This window comes from Sorex araneus, chromosome 6 (genome assembly GCF_027595985.1).
Source record: "Sorex araneus isolate mSorAra2 chromosome 6, mSorAra2.pri, whole genome shotgun sequence".
NCBI classification, from domain to species: domain Eukaryota; kingdom Metazoa; phylum Chordata; class Mammalia; order Eulipotyphla; family Soricidae; genus Sorex; species Sorex araneus.
Window position 1 is genome coordinate 108,961,557 of NC_073307.1, and position 20,356 is coordinate 108,981,912.

The 20,356-nt window shown below is 39.3% G+C and overlaps 1 protein-coding gene across 1 annotated transcript; it reads right to left on the bottom strand.

Annotated features, from left to right (window-relative positions):
- Nucleotides 1-1,077: 1,077 nt before the first annotated feature.
- On the bottom strand, nt 1,078-20,127 carry OVCH2 (ovochymase 2). The gene is made up of 10 exons (XM_055143656.1): nt 20,043-20,127; nt 14,687-14,796; nt 12,119-12,210; nt 10,788-10,960; nt 10,337-10,432; nt 9,421-9,572; nt 7,184-7,381; nt 4,854-4,869; nt 1,713-1,841; nt 1,078-1,199 (listed from the first exon to the last, which is right to left on the bottom strand). The coding sequence occupies exons 1-10, from the start codon at nt 20,125-20,127 to the stop codon at nt 1,078-1,080; spliced, it is 1,173 nt and encodes a 390-aa protein (XP_054999631.1).
- Between the last annotated feature and the right edge of the window lie 229 nt (nt 20,128-20,356).

The window sequence follows — 20,356 nt, forward strand, 5'->3', positions numbered from 1 at the left end:
CTTCTTCTTCTTCTCCCTTTTCTTCCTCTTCTTCTTCCTCCTCCCCTCCTCCTCCTCCTCATCTTCTTCTTCCTCTTCCTTCCTTTCTTCTTCTTCTCTCTCTCTCTCCTTCCTTTAGGGTATTATGATTTGCAATACAGATACTGGAAGCTTATCTTGTACATCTCTTTACTTACTTTCAACTTAGTTCTTGTCCAGAGTGATTATTTCCAAATATTATTGTCGTACTGGTTCCTCTCTATTCTAACTGCCTTTTGCTCCCCATGTGCTGTGGCAAGCTTCCAACCATTGACCATTGATTTCCATCCTTACCTTAAATGAAGAACCTCCAAGTAAATGTCTTAATTCCAACCTCACCATGCTAGTCTCATCTTCAAATAACTGGCAGTAATCCTCTGCAGATGAGTCACTCATGATATATGTACACACAGATGACCTAATGATAGGATGCTGAAAATACTCCATTTCCCAGAATTTGAAGCACTTCACACTGTGACCTCAGCCTCTTCTTCTAGACTAGACCCAATCTACATACTAATATAAGTTAGTTAATGAACCTGTCCTACACTGATTTCTCTGTGCTCGTTCTGTGTTCTGTTCTCATCTGCTTTGTAGATTTGATGACTTAGGCTTAATTGTCATTGATTTTGTTACCCATGTCCTACGCAGTACTGTGTGAGAAGTTTAATAAATATCACCGTATCACTGTCACTGTCATGCTGTTGCTTATCAATTTGCTCGAGCGGGCATCAGTGACGTCTCCATTGTGAGACTTGTTACTGTTTTGGGCATATTGAATATGTCACGGGTAGCTTGCCAGGCTCTGCCGTGCCGGTGGGATACTCTGGGTAGCTTGCTGGGCTCTTTGAGAAGGACAGAGGAATCGAACCCGGGTCAGCCTCGTACAAGGCAAACACCCTACCCGCGATGTTATCGCTCAAGCTCCTGGAGCGCCCCTCTTCCCCTCTCCCTAGTATATATATTTTAATAAATAAGGAAGAAATAAATGCTGGCTTGGAGAATCTATACACTGCACTGATGGAATAAGTTACAAAAAGTGAAGCACATAGTTGCCATCTAGTGGTAAGTACAGGTAATTTGTAGAAAAAGCCGTGGGTACCAGGCACTGATTACCAAGGATTCAGCAGTGACCACAGAAACAAAATCCTCTGTGCTCTCATGGAGCTTATGTTCTATGACTATAACATAACAAATCAGGGGCAAACAAGGTCAGTACCTTAATCAGGCAATGTTTAAGGGCTTGGGAAAAAACAGAATTATCACAGTTGCTCTTATCACTATAATCTTCAGGATAGTGAGGACTCTGTACGAGGCTGTCTTCAAAAATGATGGTTAAAGAACTGCAGCCCATTCTAAAACAAAAGGGAAAACATCCAAACATTGGCATCACCCACACAAACTGAGCTCTTAAACCTTTCTCCTATCTTTCACAGAAGATGCCAGAGCATGAAGGAAGAGGTCTGAGTACTGATTTTCAAGAACTCTCCATATCCCGCTCGACTCAGTTTAGCTTGCAATTAGCAGGGCTATCAAAGAATCTGGCACCCACATTTCACGAGCTTTCTACGTGCTTCTTATTCTGAGTCTAGAAGGACTTAGGAGGGATCCCTTTACCTCTCACCTAGTTCCTGTACAGTCTCAACATCTAAATAAGATCCACTGAGTGAGAAAATGATATAAATCATTTTTACCAGGAAGATAGTTTGGTTTAAGAGCTTTGTAGGCTTTGTACCCAGCAGCATAACCTGAGATATCAAAGATCCTGATCGAGGTAGAGCCAACAAGAACTGATGAAGCGATGCCTACACCACACAATTTCCCTGCAACAAAAGAAGGAGTATTGATTTTCAGGGTGTAGAAAGCAGCAGTTGTTCAATATTTGTGGAGAACTGAACTTGTCTTGAATAGTTCAACTTGGGATTTTCCAATCGTGTTATTACTGACATGTTGAACTGTAATGCTCTTTGCGTTCAGGCTGTCCTGTGCCTTATTGAATGTTCTGCGGTATTCCTGGCCGCCCATCAAGTGGCATTAATAACCTTCCCAGTAGTGACAACAGAAAGTGTTTCTGAGACCTGGCCCTATAAGTCTTGGGGGAGGGGAACAAGAATACCCCTTAATTTCTTTTTATGATAGAAGTAATAACCTTTATTTCCTGATCATAACTATCCACCGGTAATTTTCTTATTTGTTTTTTTTTTTGTGTGTGTGTGTGTGTGTGTGTGTGTGTGTGCGCTGAAGGCTTACTCCTGGCTCTGTGCTCAGGAATCATTTCTGGTGCTGTTCTGTGGACCATATGTGGAGCCAGAAAATTGCACCAAGTATGGCTACATGAAACTCAAGCACCTTAATCCTTTTCATTCCTCTCTGGCCTGCTTGATTGGTATCTTTCTTCTGAGCTTGAAGGAAGCAGGAAAGATGTTCCTGTGTGCATGTGCCTGACATTCTGCTCAGGAGGCCTAAAATAATCTAAACAGTGCCCTTAGTGAATTGTTGGTCTGGCAAATAAATCTAGGAACACTGTTTCAGAAGGAAGCAGATGCAGCAAATGAAATGCACTGTGGTCTCATAGTGTCTCTCAGACTCAGCTTCACACACCTCACTGAATTCTGAGTCTAAAAAGTAGATACAGGTAGTATGATGTTTTCTGATATCTCTATGCCAGAAATAATGTAACCAGACCATAGTAAGCCTTCTTTTCACTACTGTACTTGACAACATGAAAATCCAAAGTATCTACTAATAGGTAATTGTGATGACAAGACTCTGCATCCACGTAGGGAAAAATGAGTAACACATGAATTCCCTCTGGTACCAATAGGGTCCAGACAAACAGTCTGCAAGCAGATATATTGAAAGGGTATTATTTCTAGTCAGTAGCACTGTATCACTGTCGTCCCATTGTTCATTGATTTGTTCGAGCGGGCACCAGTAACATCTCCATTGTGAGACTTGTTGTTACTATTTTTGGCATATCGAATATGCCACGGATAGCTTGCCAGGCTCTGCTGTGCAGGTGAGATACTCTCGGTAGCTTGCTGGGCTTTCTGAAAGGGACGGAGGAATCGAACCTGGGTTGGCTGCGTGCAAGGCAAATGCCCTACCACTGTGCTATTGCTCCAGTCCTTTCTAGACAGTAGCTACTATAATCAGACTGGAAGTGGAAATAGAAGACTCAAGTGGCAGAAAGACTACTCAATACTTGGTTTAAAATATATGTAGAGATTTGAGGCTGTCAGGATTGCATTGGTGAATGTGGTGCCACAGGAATTTGAACTCACAGCCTTGCGTTTCATGAATAAGCACTTTATGCCACAGACACATTGCTAGTGGCCTGATGTATTTTTTGTTATTAATTTTAGATACTGCTAATTTTGAGATTCTATTTCTTTTCCTTCACTCTACTTTCTTTAATCCTATAGTTCTATACATACAGATATTCTCTAGGTTATACCTTTAGTTTTCATTTCTCTCTGAAAGAGGTGATCAGTATCAGTCATACCCTCTATTTCAAGGATTCCACCTATATTTCTAAGCCGGAGACCTGATTTTTTTTTAACTGTCTCTTAGCTATCTTCTAGCTATCTTCTCTGAAACTTACATGCTACATTGGTATTTCTCTTGATCTGCAATTAGTTCCACCTGATTTATTCCTCCTGTGTGCTCTTATCACATGTGATCAAAGCTCTGGTACCATCCTTACCTGCTCTGCCTTCTATGTTATTTGTCATCTTGTTGATGAGTTAGCTCTGATTCTTGTTTCTATTTCTTCCTTTTTATTCCTTGTCTTTGTGCAGCCTTCTTGTCTCTCAAATTGATCTCATAAATCCAGTGAACATTACCTGCCCTCCAGTCTATTCTTTTGTGCTTTCCTTTTGCTACTAGCATTTACTCTAGTAATTTTATCTAATCAATCAACTTCTTATTGCTCAATAAAGTTAGCCTTTCTTTATAGTTTGGTTTGAATTTTTCTTTCTCATGTTTCCCCTCATAAAATCTCATTCACATATTCTACATGTCAGCTCTCTTGACTCCAGCATACCCTAAAATTTTCCATCTCCATTCTTTAATATGGATCTCTTGATATGAAAGATTCCTTGACCAACTTTCATCTCATAAAATCTTACTCCTCCATTACATACAATTCATTGTAAAAGCCATCTGTGATCCAAACTTTCTTTACCATTTTTTTCTGCTCTGCCTCCCCCCCTCCTTTTTTTAAAAACTAGGAGCAGTTGCTCACTCCTCTGAGCATTCAGGTTAATTTTTTCCTATATTGATATTAGTAGATCATTCCACAAACTTAAGGAAAACTGAAGATTTGAGCTAGAGATATCTTAGAGAGCTGGATGCCTCAGAGAGAGGCTCATACAGAGTTTGAACCAGATGAGACTGGAATCTTCATAGAGCAAGGAATTTGCCCTGAATCAGAGGGAATTAATTTCTGTCCAAAGGTGAAGCATTCCAGGTGAGTCCTCCTGCTTCAGGAAGGGCATTATCAAGGTCAGATGAGTAGCTAATTTATTTCACTTGCACATCCTCACACTCTTTTCCCAAACCTCTTATCTAAAGTTAGACTTTGGAAAATGTTAAAATGGCTCAAACTCTGGATTGACAAGGAGTAAAATGAGAAGAAATCTGTGGGTACCCACTAAGAAAAAGAGCTCTCCTGTCTGCCAGGCAATGGCTGTGAATGCTCCAAGTGGTGCTTTTATTAGTGAGAAAGGAGAACTCTTGAAGTGGAAGACTTTTGGTACTTAAAGGAATTAATATTCAGAAATGCTAGCTATTAATTTATGCTCCCAATGGAGCAGGCTGTAAGAAATACCTACCTCTGGAGTTCTTTCTCTGCTTCTCTAAGTGTGCAGCATTCTGAATAAGATTCTAAAAATTTAGCATCTCCCTGGTTAAAAAGTGCAAACGTTTGGGGTCCAAATATAACTAACAAAAATTTAATTTTTGTACATTATAGAAGAGATAAATTAATGAAACAAGAAATAGACCTGGTGTTTTAAATGTCACTGTAGCACTGTTGTCCCATTGTTCATCCATTTGCTCAAGCAGGCACCAGTAACATCTCCATTGTGAGACTTGTTGTTTCTGTTTTTGGCATATCTAATACGCTACGGGGAGCTTGCTAGGCTCTCCCGTGCGGGCAGGATACTCTCGATAGCTTGCCGGGCTCTCCAAGAGGGATGGAGTAATCAAATCCGGTTTGGCTGAGTGCAAGGCAAACACCCTACGAGCTGTGCTATCACTCCACTCCTAACTTAAAAAAACAAAAAAAGCACCTTATTTATTCCCGGTGTGTGTGTGAGCCTAAAGGTCTTATTTATTCAGTGTGTGTGTGTATGTGTGTGTGTGTGTGTGTGTGTGTGTGTGTGTGTGTGGTGTCAGGAATTGAACCCTGGTTTTCTTCATGCAAGGCAGATACTGTTGCTGGCCACATCAGGCCGCAGATGTTCTTTATTAAGTATACTAATTAAGGGGACCCAAGGTAGTAAGGCACTTACGTTGCACACAGCTGACCTAAGTTCAATTCCAGGCACCCCAGTCCCTAGGAGGAGTGATCCCTGAGTATGGAGCCAGGGTAAACTCTGAGCACGGATCCCCAAATAAAACAAAAAATGTATGTTAATTAAGAAATAGGCCATAATTATTCTAAAGTCACTCATACAGTAAAAGGAAGTCATATGGTTCTACCTATCTCATTTGACAGAGGGAGGCCAAAGATAGAAATAATTCACCTAGAGCTAAAACTTGAACTGAGGGCTCAGATGCTGGCTACTGTAACATATGCTTGGAAAATAGTCAAGTTCTTGGGGGCTGGAGAAATACTGCAGAGGACAGAGTACTTGCTTTGCACATAGCTGACCTGGGTTCAATCTTTGGCACCTTATATAGTCCCTGAGTCTCTGTTAGGAGTGATTCCTGGGAGCACAAAGCCAGGAGTAACCCCTGAGCACAGCCAGGTATGTTCCCCCAAACACAAATATAATAAAATTCAATGAAACAGTTTATTGAAAACAGTTTAAAAGAGAAAGTAATTTATATTTTCCCCCAATAGAATGGTTTATTTTAAATAAAGAAAATAAAGTCAAGTTTCTTCTGATTTGATTTTAATTAATCCCTTTTGAAAATAATAGAAATAGCATGGAGACTGTAAGCCAGTGGTTAACAAATAAGTTAGATTTGGAGACACGAATAAGGTTTCAGTTCACTCACGGTTCAGGTGTTGGAAGACATATATAGACTGACTTTTCACACTTCACATATTTAGATCTATATCACTCTTCAACCACAGAATTACTAATGTTTCAGGCTTGATCATTTTTATTGTGGATGGCTGCATTCTGCATCATAGGATATTTAGCAGTGACCATAGGTGCTATTTATTATGTTCCTGTGGCACCACCTCATCTCTTCCCAAGTTCTGATAACAAAAGTGTCTCCAGACATTTTTTTAATTAAATCACTGTGAAATATAGTTACCAAACTTTCATGTTTCAGTTTCAGTCATACAATGATCAAATACCCAACCCTCCACCAGTGTACATTTTCCACCCTAATGTCCCCCGTATCCTTCCCCCATCCTACCCCTTTTCCTGGCAGATAATTTTCTTCTTACTCTCTCTCTACTTTGGGGCATTATGGTTTGCAATACCGATACTGAGAGGCCATCATGTTTGGTTCTTTGTGTACTTCAGCACACATCTTCCATCCTGAGCTATCCCTCCAACCATCATTGACTTAGTGATCTCTTTTTTATCCAACTGCTTTATCTCTCAGCTCATTGTCTCCAGATATTGCCTCCTGGGCAACTGATAGAGCTATCAATGGATTGCTGATCTTACTAGCACAATGGAGAAATGCTGAAAACATATCACTGGCTGAGATGGTTTCAATTTTAGACAAATTGTGGCAGAGTCTCAGATTTTTTCCTGTTTTGTTGACTATTCACATGCTGTACCATGCACCATATTTTATATTCATTTTGGATTTAGTAGATTCTGTTCTTCTTTTATGCTACACACTAAGAATTTAGAGAGCTAAGCCTATGTGGTCTCTTTTGTTATGCTTTCTGGCTAGCAGAAAGCATATGTTATGCTTTTTTATATTTTTTATATTTTATTATGCTAGCTTTTGAAGCTTGCTTGCTAGCTTTATTACCTACTTGAATGTGTTTGTGGATCCAGGGAAGCACTTTACTAATATCTGTGAAGATTCCAGGAGTTCCTTGATGATCTTTTTGCCTATTATTTCTCCAGCCTCGGGCACAGCCCAATCCCCAGGAAGTCACACCAGCCAGAGTCCAAGTCCCTTTCTTATTCCGGCACATGAGGGAACCTCCTGAATCTCCCTATGGATGGGTGGGAAAGAAGATTCGGTTACCCTCAATGTCAGCGTCACTACCCCAAGGTGCTCACCCAGGAAAGATACTAAATGAGAATAAAATGCCTTTACTTCCAGTAATTTGAATTCAGCTTTGTGGGAACAAGTTATACAAAACACTGAAATAGGGCCAAAGAGATAGTACAGTGGGTAGAATACATACCTTGCTTGTGTGTGATCCGGGTTTGCTATCTGGTACCCCATTTACACACCTCCACCCCCAATCCTGCCAGGAGTGATCCCTGAGCTCAGAGCAGGGAGCAAATCCTGACCACCTAGCTGGATGTGACCCCAAAACAAAGGGGGAAAAAACTCCAAACAACCAAAAAGCACACTGAAATATCAAGAGTTTGAGTTTCACTTTCCTGGCCACGCCAGATTTCTGTCAATGCTTATCTGGTTTTATCTAACACACTCAAGGAATCCTTGTCCTATAGTATAAGTGAGCTTAAGTCTTAATTAGCAGCAGGAGTGAAAGGAAAGGAAAATCCTAGTTATACTCAAACTGTTAATGCTAAAATAGGAAAGAGTCAGCCATCCTTCAAAGACGAGCATTCTTAGCTTACTGTAATTTGATATTTGAGAAAAATGGGCTTCCATGGAATTCATTCTTCCTTCGTTAAAACAAGTTATTTGAAATGCATCCCTTATTTATTTATTTTTTATTTTAATGGAATCACTGTGAGATACAGTTATAAGTTGTTCATGATCGAGTTTCAGTCACACAATGTTCCAATACCTATCCCTTCACCAGTGCACATTTTCTGCCACCAATGTCCCTAGTTTCCCTCCTACCGACCTCCACCCTGCCCCCAGGGTGAAAGTCTCTATGGCAAACACTCTCTCTCTCTCTCTCTCTCTCTCTCTCTGTCTCTCTCTCTCTGTCTCTCTGCACTGCTACTGGGAGAATATCTCGTATATCTCTTTACCACTTTTCAGCACTCAGTTTTGTCCTGAGTGATCATTTCCAACGATAATCGTTGTCGTGGCCCCTTCTCTGTCCTAACTGCAGTCCTCCTCTTCCTTTCCTCCTTTGTGGTAAGCTTCCTACCATGGACCAATTCTCCTTGTTTCTACTGTCTTTGGGTATTAGTCACATACTATGTTTATACACACACACATATACACATATATGTATGTGTGAATGTGTCAGAGCAATAGCACAGTGGGTAGGGCATTTGCCTTGCACGCAGCCAACCCAGGTTTGATTCCTCTGTCCCTCTTGGAGAGCCCAGCAAGCTACCAAGAGTATCTCGCCCACATGGAGGAGCCTGGCAAGCTACCCGTGGCATACTCCATATGCCTAAAATAGTAACAACAAGTCTCACAATGGAGATGTTACTGGTGCCCACTCAAGCAAATCAATGAACAATGGGATGACAGTGATACAGTGATATATGAATGCAATCATTCTATGTCCCTCTCTGAATTGTTTTACTCAGCATGATATTCTCTGCATTCATTCATGTATAAGCAAATTTCATCACTTCATATTTTCCTAACAGCTGCTTAGTGTTCTATTGTGTAGATGTACCATAGTTTCTTCTTTTTCTTTTATCAGCATACCTGGTGATGTTCAGGGTTTACTCCTGGCTCTGCACCTAGGAATCACTCCTGGCAGTGCTCAGGAGACCAGATGGGATGCCAGTAATTGAACCTTTCTGCATTCAAGGCAAACATGCTGTCCACTGTACTATCTCTTCACTCCCACATACCATAGTTTTGTTATCCACTTATCTGTTCTCAGGAACTTGGGTTGTTTCCAGATTCTGGCTATTGTGAATAGTGCTGCTATAAACACAGGAGTGTAGATGCCCTCTTTGCATTATGTTTTTGGCCCACTAGAGTATATTCCCAGGAGTCTCTCTTTATTTGGACTCAATCTTACCTGCCCTTTACCTTTATTTCTAGAGCCCAGTGTTCTCTACAGCTTTCTTTCAGCCCCTCACCTGATGACAAGGCTGAGGAGAGTCTTACCCTCCTGTAAATTTAGCTGCTCCTACCTACCTGACATGCATCTTTCCCTCCGTCTGGAAAGCCTGTGCAGAGAAAGGTTTGTCCTCTGATGGGTTTGCTTAGGCTTAATAGAGCTTTCACACACTCCTTCCGTGTCAAAATGGGCAGCTCTACCTCCTGCAAAACTTGGGAGACACTGCCGTCTAGAAAACAGAAATGGGAGCCCCAGCAAAGCACTCTTAAGGCCTGAGTTGGAGATACATTTTAAAAAATTTATTTTATTTTCATAAAGCTGTTCATAATAATTTATTACATTGAATATTCCAACACCAATCCTACTACCATCACACCTTACCCACCACCATTATTTTGAATTTTCCCAATCACCACCAAGCTTCTCTCATTAGCATACTCTAAATAATTTATTTTTTATTGCTTATTATGAATAATTCTCCAAAAATGATCAAAAAGATTTCCTTAGAAGAAAGCATGTGAAGATTGTTTTATCTCGCCCTGGAGCCATTGTTTACTTGAATAACATTGATTACTTGAATAAGAGATTACTAACATGTTGGTACAGGTTGAGCCTTTGTGTGCCAATAATTTTTTAATTGAGATTGGTTGCCTTCTATCTTACATCCTATCCGGTTTGTGCTAATCCTGGTACATTAGTGGTATAGGGTATGAGATGTTGTGCAGCCACAAATATAAAATTTTAAATAAGATAATACATCTGGGGTTAAAATTTTAACTGGATGGTGACTTTGAGGCCTGAGGCATCATTGGAGTTGCTTTTTAAGGTTGTTCATATCTTTTGGAAATGTTGATTACCCAATTAAAATGTGGTATTTAAGAACTATTTGCATAGTTGTTTATTAAAATGGATTAATAAATTGTATTTTGTTATCATTATGGTAACATGAAAAGTTCTGACATCTAATAAAAGTTGTGATATAGAAGTGCTTACTTTCCATCAGACGGCCCCAGCCTGCAGTTCTGCAAGTGAATCCAGCCTTAAATCGTTCTCCTCGCTTTGGAAGACATATGGGACCCACAAACTTGCCTGAAGAAAAGAACAAAGCTTGTATCATCTATGCGAGAGAGGATATCAGAAATAACTCACCAGTTGGAAGCTAAGTGGTTTTCCCCAAGTTTTCATAGGGGCTGGAACATCTGTGCCTGGTATATCTGATATATTAGACAAAGAAATACCATTTTATGATACCATATAATCCTATATCTAAAAACACAAGCAAAAAAGAATTTAGGTAGGGGAACTTTCACCTTGATTTCCTCTAAATGCATGACTCAGAACTATTGGGCATATTCTATACAACACACACTGTAGGATTGTGATGTGGAACAGAAATTATAGGGAACTTGGGAAGGAAAATTCAGAAGAAGCTTCAAATATTTACCAAACTGAAAAGCTCCAGTGATCTTCAAAAGAGCAATATCATAGTCTATTGGTTTCCTGGCAGAGAAACGTGGGTGTATGATGATAGTGTCGATGGTGAGACTTTGCTCTTCTGGTTCTATTTGGCTCAAGTCATATTTTCCAGCATTAACTTTCAATAATGGTAAAATATTCCTATAAGGAGAAATAATGAAATGACAGATATCACTGAGTTGCTGGGGAAAGTTGCCAGGGTTGACAAACTGACATTTTCAAAATGACAAAGATATATAAACTCTGTAGAATGCTGAACAGAGAAAATGAAGATTGTTCCAATGCTATCACTAAAGGTGCAGAACTTCTCAGTTTGAGTTTAGGACTAGAAAAGAGTGATTTCATATGAAACAAATGATATGATTAACTGAATGCTTTACAATGATATTTTAAAAGTGTAGATTATATGTAAGTGCATATACACATGCATATATATGCATTACGTTATAATCTATAATTCAGAACACTAAAGTTCTCTCAGACTTTATTCAGCTCTCTTGGGAGACTGGACTGACCTCAATATAAGTGATAATCTTTGTGAAAGATTTGTGATTCCTATTTAGTCTGCTGATTTCATGTTATAGATATAATGCATAATATATATTATGAAGCATATATATTATGCAATGTCACCCTATGTCTAATGACCCAGAGAGCATGTATGCTCAGAGATTAGGATTTGATTACTAGAGTTGGAGGTGGGAATTTTCTCTTTATCCCATGTATGGTTTTAGTGTAGAATAGCATTTCTCAATTGGGGGTGATATGACTATCTTCAGCATATTTCATGGAGGCAGTAGAGGAACCATTACATAAGACTAGGGTAGGACAGGGTGGGAGACAGGAAGGAAACAGTGTGGAAATTTGGGTCATGCTTGGAAAAAGATTGAGAAACATTGGTTTATATAATTGTTATGCTATGAAAAAAACTATTCTATTTCCCTTCTTCCTACGGCCATTATCTGAAAGGAGCTTGATAGTATGCATTGAAATGAATTGAGTTCCAAATTTGCCTTATTTGGCACCCTTTATTTCCAGATATGATGATTTTATACAAAATTAGAAAGGGAATCATTTTCTATTGTTATCATTCCTTAACTCTTGGTGATATTAGGTACCTAATGTGATGCATAGCTTCTCTAACCTAACCCCCTGCTACATTGCAGTAATATGATCACTTAGTTCTTCTTGGATTAAAGCCTAAAATACATAGCTTTATGTTTTACTCAGGATATTACACTGATTTCAAGGAAGAAATGGAGCAATTTATCCTTTACCCATTTGCTTGGCCATACTTACATGTTGGCAACGCAGTGAGCAGCTGTGATCACCCATTGTGGGGAGATGATGGTCCCACCACAGATATGCTTCTGATTCTGTTTCAGAGACACCTAAATTGCAAAGGTCTTAAATGGAAACAAGTTAATGCTCTGGACCACACCTCTACCCAAACCTGATGACTAGGAATATTCTGAAAAAATAGACCAGGCATATTACTAACCCGTATCAGAAGTTATGGACTGTGAAGAAGTTAAAATCTACCTCATGATAGCTCCAGAAAAAGAGCAAGCGTATCAGTAGAACATATCTGGTATGTTCCAAATTAATCAAATTACAGACTCAACCAATAAGTCAACACACTGAACACAATTTCAATCGACTGTTACTAAGTATCTAAATTTGTAAATTTGGAGAAGAAGATTACTAAGCAATTTTCCTCTATTATGCTGCTTTTCATTTTCTATATTAAGCTTTTATACTTTGCGATGAGAAAAATATTCAATAATATTTTATATATGATTTTTAACTTAAAATAAATGTTTTTAAAATTGAATAAAGTTAACCTTGTACCAATTTAATAATGGACTGGAGCGATAGCACAGCTGGTAGAATGTTTGCCTTGCACTCAGCTGATCCAGGTTTGATTCCTCTGTCCCTTTCGGAGAGCCTGGCACACTACTGAGAGTATCCCGCCTGCACGGCAGAGCATGGCAAGTTACCCGTGGCATATTTGGTATGCCCAAAACAATAACAACAAGTCTCACAATGGAGACATTACTGGTGCCCGCTCGAGCAAATTGATGAACAACAGGATGACAGTGCTACTACAGTGCTACTTAATAATATTTGCAGAGACTGGTACTCTAATATGAGCAATATTTGTTAATATAGAGAAAGGGAAAAAAGATGATAAGATATAGCAGATTCCAAAAATAGGTTTGGGAGCAAGACAAAGTAAGGGCTAGGAAAGGCTTACTAATAGTCATGCTGCAATTCTGCTAAACTTCTTAGGGAACTAGTCTTCGAGAAATAGTCTCCTACCTTAGTATTTAGCTGCTACAACCTCTTCTAGCCTTTTTTTTTTTTTTTTTTTGCTTTTGGGTCTCACCCGGCGAAGCACAGGGGTTACTCCTGGCTTTGCACTCAGGAGTTACTCCTGGCGGTGCTCAGGGGACCATATGGGATGATGGGGATCAAACCCGGGTCGACAGCATGCAAGGCAAATGCCCTACCCGCTGTGCTATCGCTCCAGCCCTTCTAGTCTATTTTTTAATCTGCCCCCGTAGTTACTTTCCATATTTGCTTTTTCCTGTTTTTGATATTTTATTTGATGGCAAAATGACTATGAGTAAATAGTTTTAATTCCATTGTTGGAGTTAGAAAGAAGTAATTTATATGTATTTGGCCAAAATTCATTTGGTAAAATTTTAAAAACTTAATAGAAAGGGCTAAGACTAGAAGATCAAATAAAGTTAATAAGTTAGCCCTGGTGATGATATGAATATGGATTTTTGAATCGATTAACCAACCAATGAGCAAGGAAGCAATTAGAAAATTAGCTCTTCAACCAAGCGATTAATTGAGTCACATATTAATCAAATTACTGACTCAACCAATAAGTCAACCCACTGAATGCAATCTCAATCAACCAATTGTTTCTAAGTATCTATTGAGCTAAAAGTTAGGATAACTGAGAGAAGTGAAAATAAGAAGCTACCATTGTTGTATATACAAAATTAATAATGCAAGAATACAAATGACCCAGAACAAAGAAAGCTGGGAGACTTCATAGGCAATAAATGTTAATACCATATGCTAGGAGGAGAAGCACTAAGGTATTTCTATGGCATGTGGGCTGCATAAATTAGATTAACACAATTCTTAGAATATTAGCTAGGGAGCAATCTTGATAGTCTTCTGGGAGGGTCCCCTGATAAAAGTATAAACTTTGTACCCTAAACATAAATTAGACCTTTAAAAGCCCACATGCTACTTTAGAATTTCTTCACTGTCACTGTTATCCCATTGCTTGTCGATTTGCTTGAGTGGGCACCAATAACATCTCTATTGTGAAACTTGCTGTTACTGTTTTTGGCATATCGAATAGCTACGGGGAGCTTGTCAAGCTCTGCCGTGCGGGTGGGATACTCTCGGTAGCTTGCCGGGCTCTCCGAGAGGGGTGGAGAAATTGAACAGAGGTCGGAGAAATTGAACAGCGTGCAAGGCAAACGCCCTGCCTGCTGTGCTATTTATAACATAAAATAATTATTTTAAAATACTTTTATCAGATGAGAAAATCTGATTTTTGGTAATAAATGCTATGTTTTCTAGCTTCTCAAAGTGGTATTTTTGTCTTAAAAGTTGACAGTTTGGGCACTTCTGATTTTTTGGGACAAGTTCATAGTCCATATAATTTTTCTGAACATATCTTTTCTAGAACTCAGTTGATGCATGTATGGGGGACTTGGATCTGTGCATACTCTCAGGATTTTTCTGAGGACGAGCTAGGTGGGCTAGAGCATACTGGTGAGCAGCATGAAAGCATAGAAGCTCAGTTACCTACAGATCCTGTTCCCTGAGACATACCTGCCAGGGGTAGGAACCCCTTTCCACTTGGCTTCCCCCAACAATGCGACTAAACAGGGGTAAATCATTCCAAGTTTGTAATTGTACTAGACTCCATCCGCAAGTGTAATCTGGAGAAAGAAAAAAAAATTTAGTGTCTAGATAGTTCCTAGGACTAAGGAATCAGAACTGAAAGAATTGTTTGCTGCTTTCCTTAAGAGAATTATATAGGTTTCAGGTGAGCAATGTTATTAGTTAATTTCTATATATACTACATTAAATTCACCACTAACAGTCCATTTCTATTTTCACCATACAGTAGATCCCTTTTACTGGGTTTACTGAGGTTATTTGTCCCTTCCCTTCTGGAATTTGGGGGTGACATTTGGGCCACAGCCAGTGGTGCTCAGGGGCTATTCCTGACTGCTCAGAGGTCACTGCTGGTATTTCCCAGGGAACCATATGTGGTGTGAAGGAGTGAACTAGTATCAATCACATGCAAGACAAATATCTTAACTCTGTGCTATTTCTCCAACTCCTAAAAGCTTAGCTTTTTAAAAAAAATTTTAAAAAGTTTTACAAGGTAGTTCACAATATTTGATTACATTTAATATTCAAACACCAATTTCACCATTACACCTACCCACCACCATATTTGGGATGTTTCCATCCCAAGCCCCAATCCCTGTCCCAAAGCACAACCAAAATGATGTATTTTGTATTGTTTGTTATGAAAAACTGCTGAAAATGCTACAAAAAGGTATCCATAGAGGAAACAGTGTGAAGGTTGTTCTATTTTGGCAGGGGCCATTAAGGCATTCTTTGGGATATCACTAACATGTTAAAGGTTGAGTGATGTGAACTTTTGTATACATATCTGAAAATATGTGTATATGCATACATATAGATTGCTCTACGATTGGTTGCCTACTACTTGAACCCCATCAAATGTGGTGCAGTACTCTTGGAGAATGGGTAGGGAGTGTCTTATGCATTCATGGGTGCGCGGTCCAGGAATATATATGTGTGTGAGGCTTGGACTGAGCATGTGGGGAACGGACTTGAAGGTGGTGGTGGTTGGGTTGTGGAGGTTGGCAGCTGCCGGACCTGGGTCCCTTGGAACAGGGAGAGCTCTCAACCACCCTGCTCTGGGGCGCCCCAAGTGAAACAGCCTGGCGCAGGGTCTGGCAGCATGACTATGGCAAGCATCATGTTGCTCCCTTCCAGGAGAAAAAGGCATGCGATCTAGAGGTGGCCCATGATGAGGTTATCTGGCACTGGCAAGAGGTGGCATGACCACTGGGTCCCCAGAGACAGGGGGAAATGGGGAAGTGGGCAGAGAATCTCCTCTTCCAGTCCCATTGAACCCAAAAGCTTAGCTTTATTTTATTTTTTATATATATATATCTATCTATATATATATCACTATAGCACTGTTTTCCCATTGTTCATCCATTTGCTTGAGTGGGCACCAGTAACATCTCCATTGTGAGACTTGTTACTGTTTTTGGCATATCGAATACGCCACAGGGAGCTTGCCAGGCTCTGCCATGCGGCCTGGGTACTCTCAGTAGTTTGCTAGGCTCTCTGAGAGGGACGGGGGAATTGAACCTGGGTCGGCCGCGTGCAAGGCAAATGCCCAACTCTGCTCTATTTTTAATTAAAACACCATAATTTACAAAGCTGTTCCTATCAGAATTGTTTCAGGCATACACTGTTGTAACACCAACCCCACGACCAGTGTCCCAAGGGTCCCTGCCATCCCCCAGCCTGCTTCCTTGGCAGGCTTCCAACAAATTTATTTCATATTATTTACTCCAATCAAAATTAAAGAAATGACAAATGGAATTATCAGAAGATAAATCAACAAAAAAGTCAATATCTAGTATTAATTGCTATATGATTTTAACCTATGTAAATAGGGAAATTAAAGTCATTTAATACAATGTAGTATACCACCTATTCTCATGTTCATAATTAAGTTTTGAATTCTGGCATATAAAACATATTAAATTTTATTTTGTATTTAAAACTTACTGTAATCAGAATATCTTCCCTATTAAAAATAAGGCTTTGTTTTGCTCCCTTGGCAGGCATACAATAAATTTATTTCACATTGCTTCGTCCAAAGGACTTAAAGGAATGGCAAATAGAATTATTAGAAAATAAATCAATAAAAGTCAATTTCTGGTGATAAATTGCTACATATATTTGTATTTATATATTAATAAGTGATATTTTCTGTTTTTTTGGCCATATCTGGCAATGCTCAGGAGTTACTCCCTGGCTCAACACTCAGGAATCACTCCTGGTGGTGTTCAGGGGACCATATGGGATGACAGGGATGGAACCTGAGTTTGCTGCATGCAAGGCAAAGACTCTACCTGCTGCACTATTGCTCCAGCCCCAATTGCTATATGGGTCGTTTTTTTTTTCTTTTTGGGTCACACATACCCAGCGATGCACTTCTGGCTCTGCACTCTGGAATTACCCCTGGAGGTGCTCAGGGGACCATATGGGAAGCTGGGATTCGAACCTGGGTTGGCTGCATGCAAGGCAAATGCCCTACCCGCTGTGCTATAGCTCCAGCCTTCCCAATTGCTATATGTCTTTTAACCTGCATTAATTTAGTAGAGGTCAACGCAGTACACCAATAGTGAGTGCCATATTCAATACCACATAATGGTAAACGTCTTCTATCTTTTATTTTTATTTTTTCCCTGCTAATTTTTTTATTAGTTTATTTTTAATTAGAGAGTCATTGTGAGGGTACAGTTACAGATCCATACATCTTTGTGCTCATGTTTCCCCCATACAAAGTTCGATAACCCATCCCTTCACCAGTGCCCATTCTCCACCACCAGTAAACCCAACATCCCTCCCCCCCTCCCCAGTCCCGTCTCCCCCCACCCCACCCTGCCACTATGGCAGGGTATTCCCTTTTGTTCTCTCTCTCTGATTAGGTGTTGTGGTTTGCAATAAAGGTGTTGAGTGGCCATTGTGTTCAGTCTCTAGTCTGTATTCGGCCCACATCACCCTTCCCCCACATGACCTCCAACCACATTTTACTTGGTGGTCCCTTCCCTGAGTTACCCAGAATGAGAGACCAGCCTCCAAGCCATGGAGACAACCTCCTGGTACTTATTTCTACTATTCTTGGGTGTTAGTCTTATAGTCTATTATTCTATATTCCACAGATGAGTGCAATCTTTCTATGTCTGTCTCTCTCTTTCTGACTCATTTCACTTAGCATGATACTTTCCATGTTGATCCACTTATATGCAAACGTCATGACCTCATTTTTTCTAACAGCTGCATAGTATTCCATTGTATAGATGTACCGGAGTTTCTTCAACCAGTCATCTGTTCTAGGGCACTCGGGTTTTTTCCAGATTCTGGCTATTGTAAACAGTGCTGCGGTGAACATGTAAGTGCATATGTCACTTCAACTATACTTTTTGGCTTTTCTGGGATATATTCCCAGCAGTGGTATTGCTGGGTCAAATGGGAGCTCAACCTCTAGTTTTTTGAGAATCATCCATACTGTTTTCCAAAAGGGCTGAACTAGCCGGCATTCCCACCAGCAGTGTAGAAGGGTCCCTTTCTCCCCACATCCTCTCCAACAGCAGTTGCTTTTGTTCTTTTGGATGTGTGCTAGTCTCTGTGGTGTGAGGTGGTATCTTGTGGTTGTTTTGATCTGCATCTCTCTGACGATTACGTCTTCTATCTTTTAAAAGAGCTCTTTTAATGCTTCTTGCAAAACTGGTTTCAAGGCTATGTATTCCCAGAGCTGTTGTGAACCCATGAAGCTCTGTACAGTTCCTTCAAATCTAAACAATAATCTAGCCAGATGGAGCATACATTTTATTTGTGGCAAACTTAAATAAAATACGTTTTCTATGCCACTGTGCTCAAGACTTTCTCCTGGGTCTATACTCAGGGATCACTCTTGTTGGGGACCATACCTAGGATGGAATACAGGTTGTCCACATGCAAAGCAAGTACCTTGTCTGTTGTGCTATCTCTTTGGTCTCATTTTTTTAAATACAAAATTAACTGTATGATATTGAACATGCAGATTATAAAATAAATGGATTTAGGTTAATTGCGTAATTTTTCTATGATTTGTATTTCTAAGGATTATTTAGTTTTTGTCACATAGATAATCATATCATGAAGAGATTTACTTTTCTGATGTAAAAATAAAAATCTTCAGGGGCCAAAGAGATAATAGAGTAGGTAAGTCTCTTGCCTTTCATGCAGCCAACCCAGGCTTGCCAACCCTGGCATCCCATATGGTCCCTGAACACCACCACAAATAATTTCTGAGCTCAGAGCCAGGAGTAACCCTGGAGCATCGCTGGGTGTGCATCCCCCAAAACAAACAAAATATTAAGGGTTTCAGAGGTGTACCTCTACTGCAGGTTGTTCAAAGAGAATAAAGATAACTGTCCTAATTCACCTATTGATGTAGTCTGGTATAAAAAAGTTACTAGATAATTAAAGAAAGAACTTATTTGTGTAAATATTTTATTCCTGAAAAAGCAGTGTTTACTTATTTCTTCTTAAAATTTTAATCCTCAATTAAGAGTTGGGCTAATGTTGTTTACAACTGACTATAATTTACAACAATTTGGGATGTCCTGTCTGCTTTCCCTGCTATAGGCCATTTTTTTCCCTACGTTTTTTAGAAAACACTGCCACACAATCAATTTTAGTTGTAGTCACAAAACCTCTATTCCTTTATGTAGATGAGTCTTCTAATTCTCATTCTTTCATTCGGATGACACCTCAGTTGAGAAATTTTCTCTTTCTGGTGAAAGGATCAGAAGTACTTTAGACACCAAATTTACTATTTCCTAAACTCATTGAAGCAAAAATAGAAAACATTATGATTGATCAGACTGGCAAAAATATGACTATAGAAAAAAAAGGTCAAGAATTCATCTCAGTTTTTGATACTTGAGAGAAAAGAATAAAGATTCATTATGCATTGCTGAGAAAGTGCTACATATTTACCAGCAAGACAATTCTCCAGATTACAAATATTTCTAATTTTTATCTGATTTCTAGAGTTTGCTACATGAGAGAGGATGAAATTATATAATGCATTCAAGTAATGAACAATTCTGATTTTTCTCTAATCACTGGAACTTGTTCAATTTTTTTTTCCTGGGAATTTTTACTTGGTTTTATAAGCTAATAAAAAGAAAGAAAAGTCTGAAATTATTGCATCAAAAATTAGATTAGATCTTCAAAATGTATTTGCTTCTCTTGCTTTCCAAAAGAAATATAAAGTAGATTTGGGATGCCCATTGACAGCAAAAGTTATTCTGTCATATACAGATAAATAATATATAGTAGATCTGGAACTTACCTTTGGGGAGAAGTTGAGCTGCAGATTTACATTTTTCCAGACAGATCATTCCGAGTAGTAAAATCAGTTTATTGCTCATTGGCATTTTGAGTCTCGATTTTTCTCTGAAAATATAGCGCTACTGAAAAAATAAACAAAATAGAAAGTCTTGCTAACATAGCAATCAATCAGTTTAAAATGTAATTCATTAACCAAGTCGTGGGACAATCAACCATGTCTACATAATGTTTCTGACTGTGGGTTTGCAAGCTGTGGAATGTCAACCACAGAAAAAAGTACTGAATTCACACTTATGTATTAACTCCTTTAGGATG

Excerpts from the sequence above, each read along its gene's own strand:
- OVCH2 (XM_055143656.1), bottom strand. The coding sequence starts at position 20,127 with ATGCCAATGAGCAATAAACTGATTTTACTACTCGGAATGATCTGTCTG. Across the intron at positions 10,433-10,787 it reads CACTGGAGCTTTTCAGTTTG|GCAAGTTTGTGGGTCCCATA; the intron begins GTAAATATTTGA and ends TCTTTTCTTCAG. Across the intron at positions 9,573-10,336 it reads CTGGGGCCGTCTGATGGAAA|ACGGCAGTGTCTCCCAAGTT; the intron begins GTAAGCACTTCT and ends TCTGTTTTCTAG.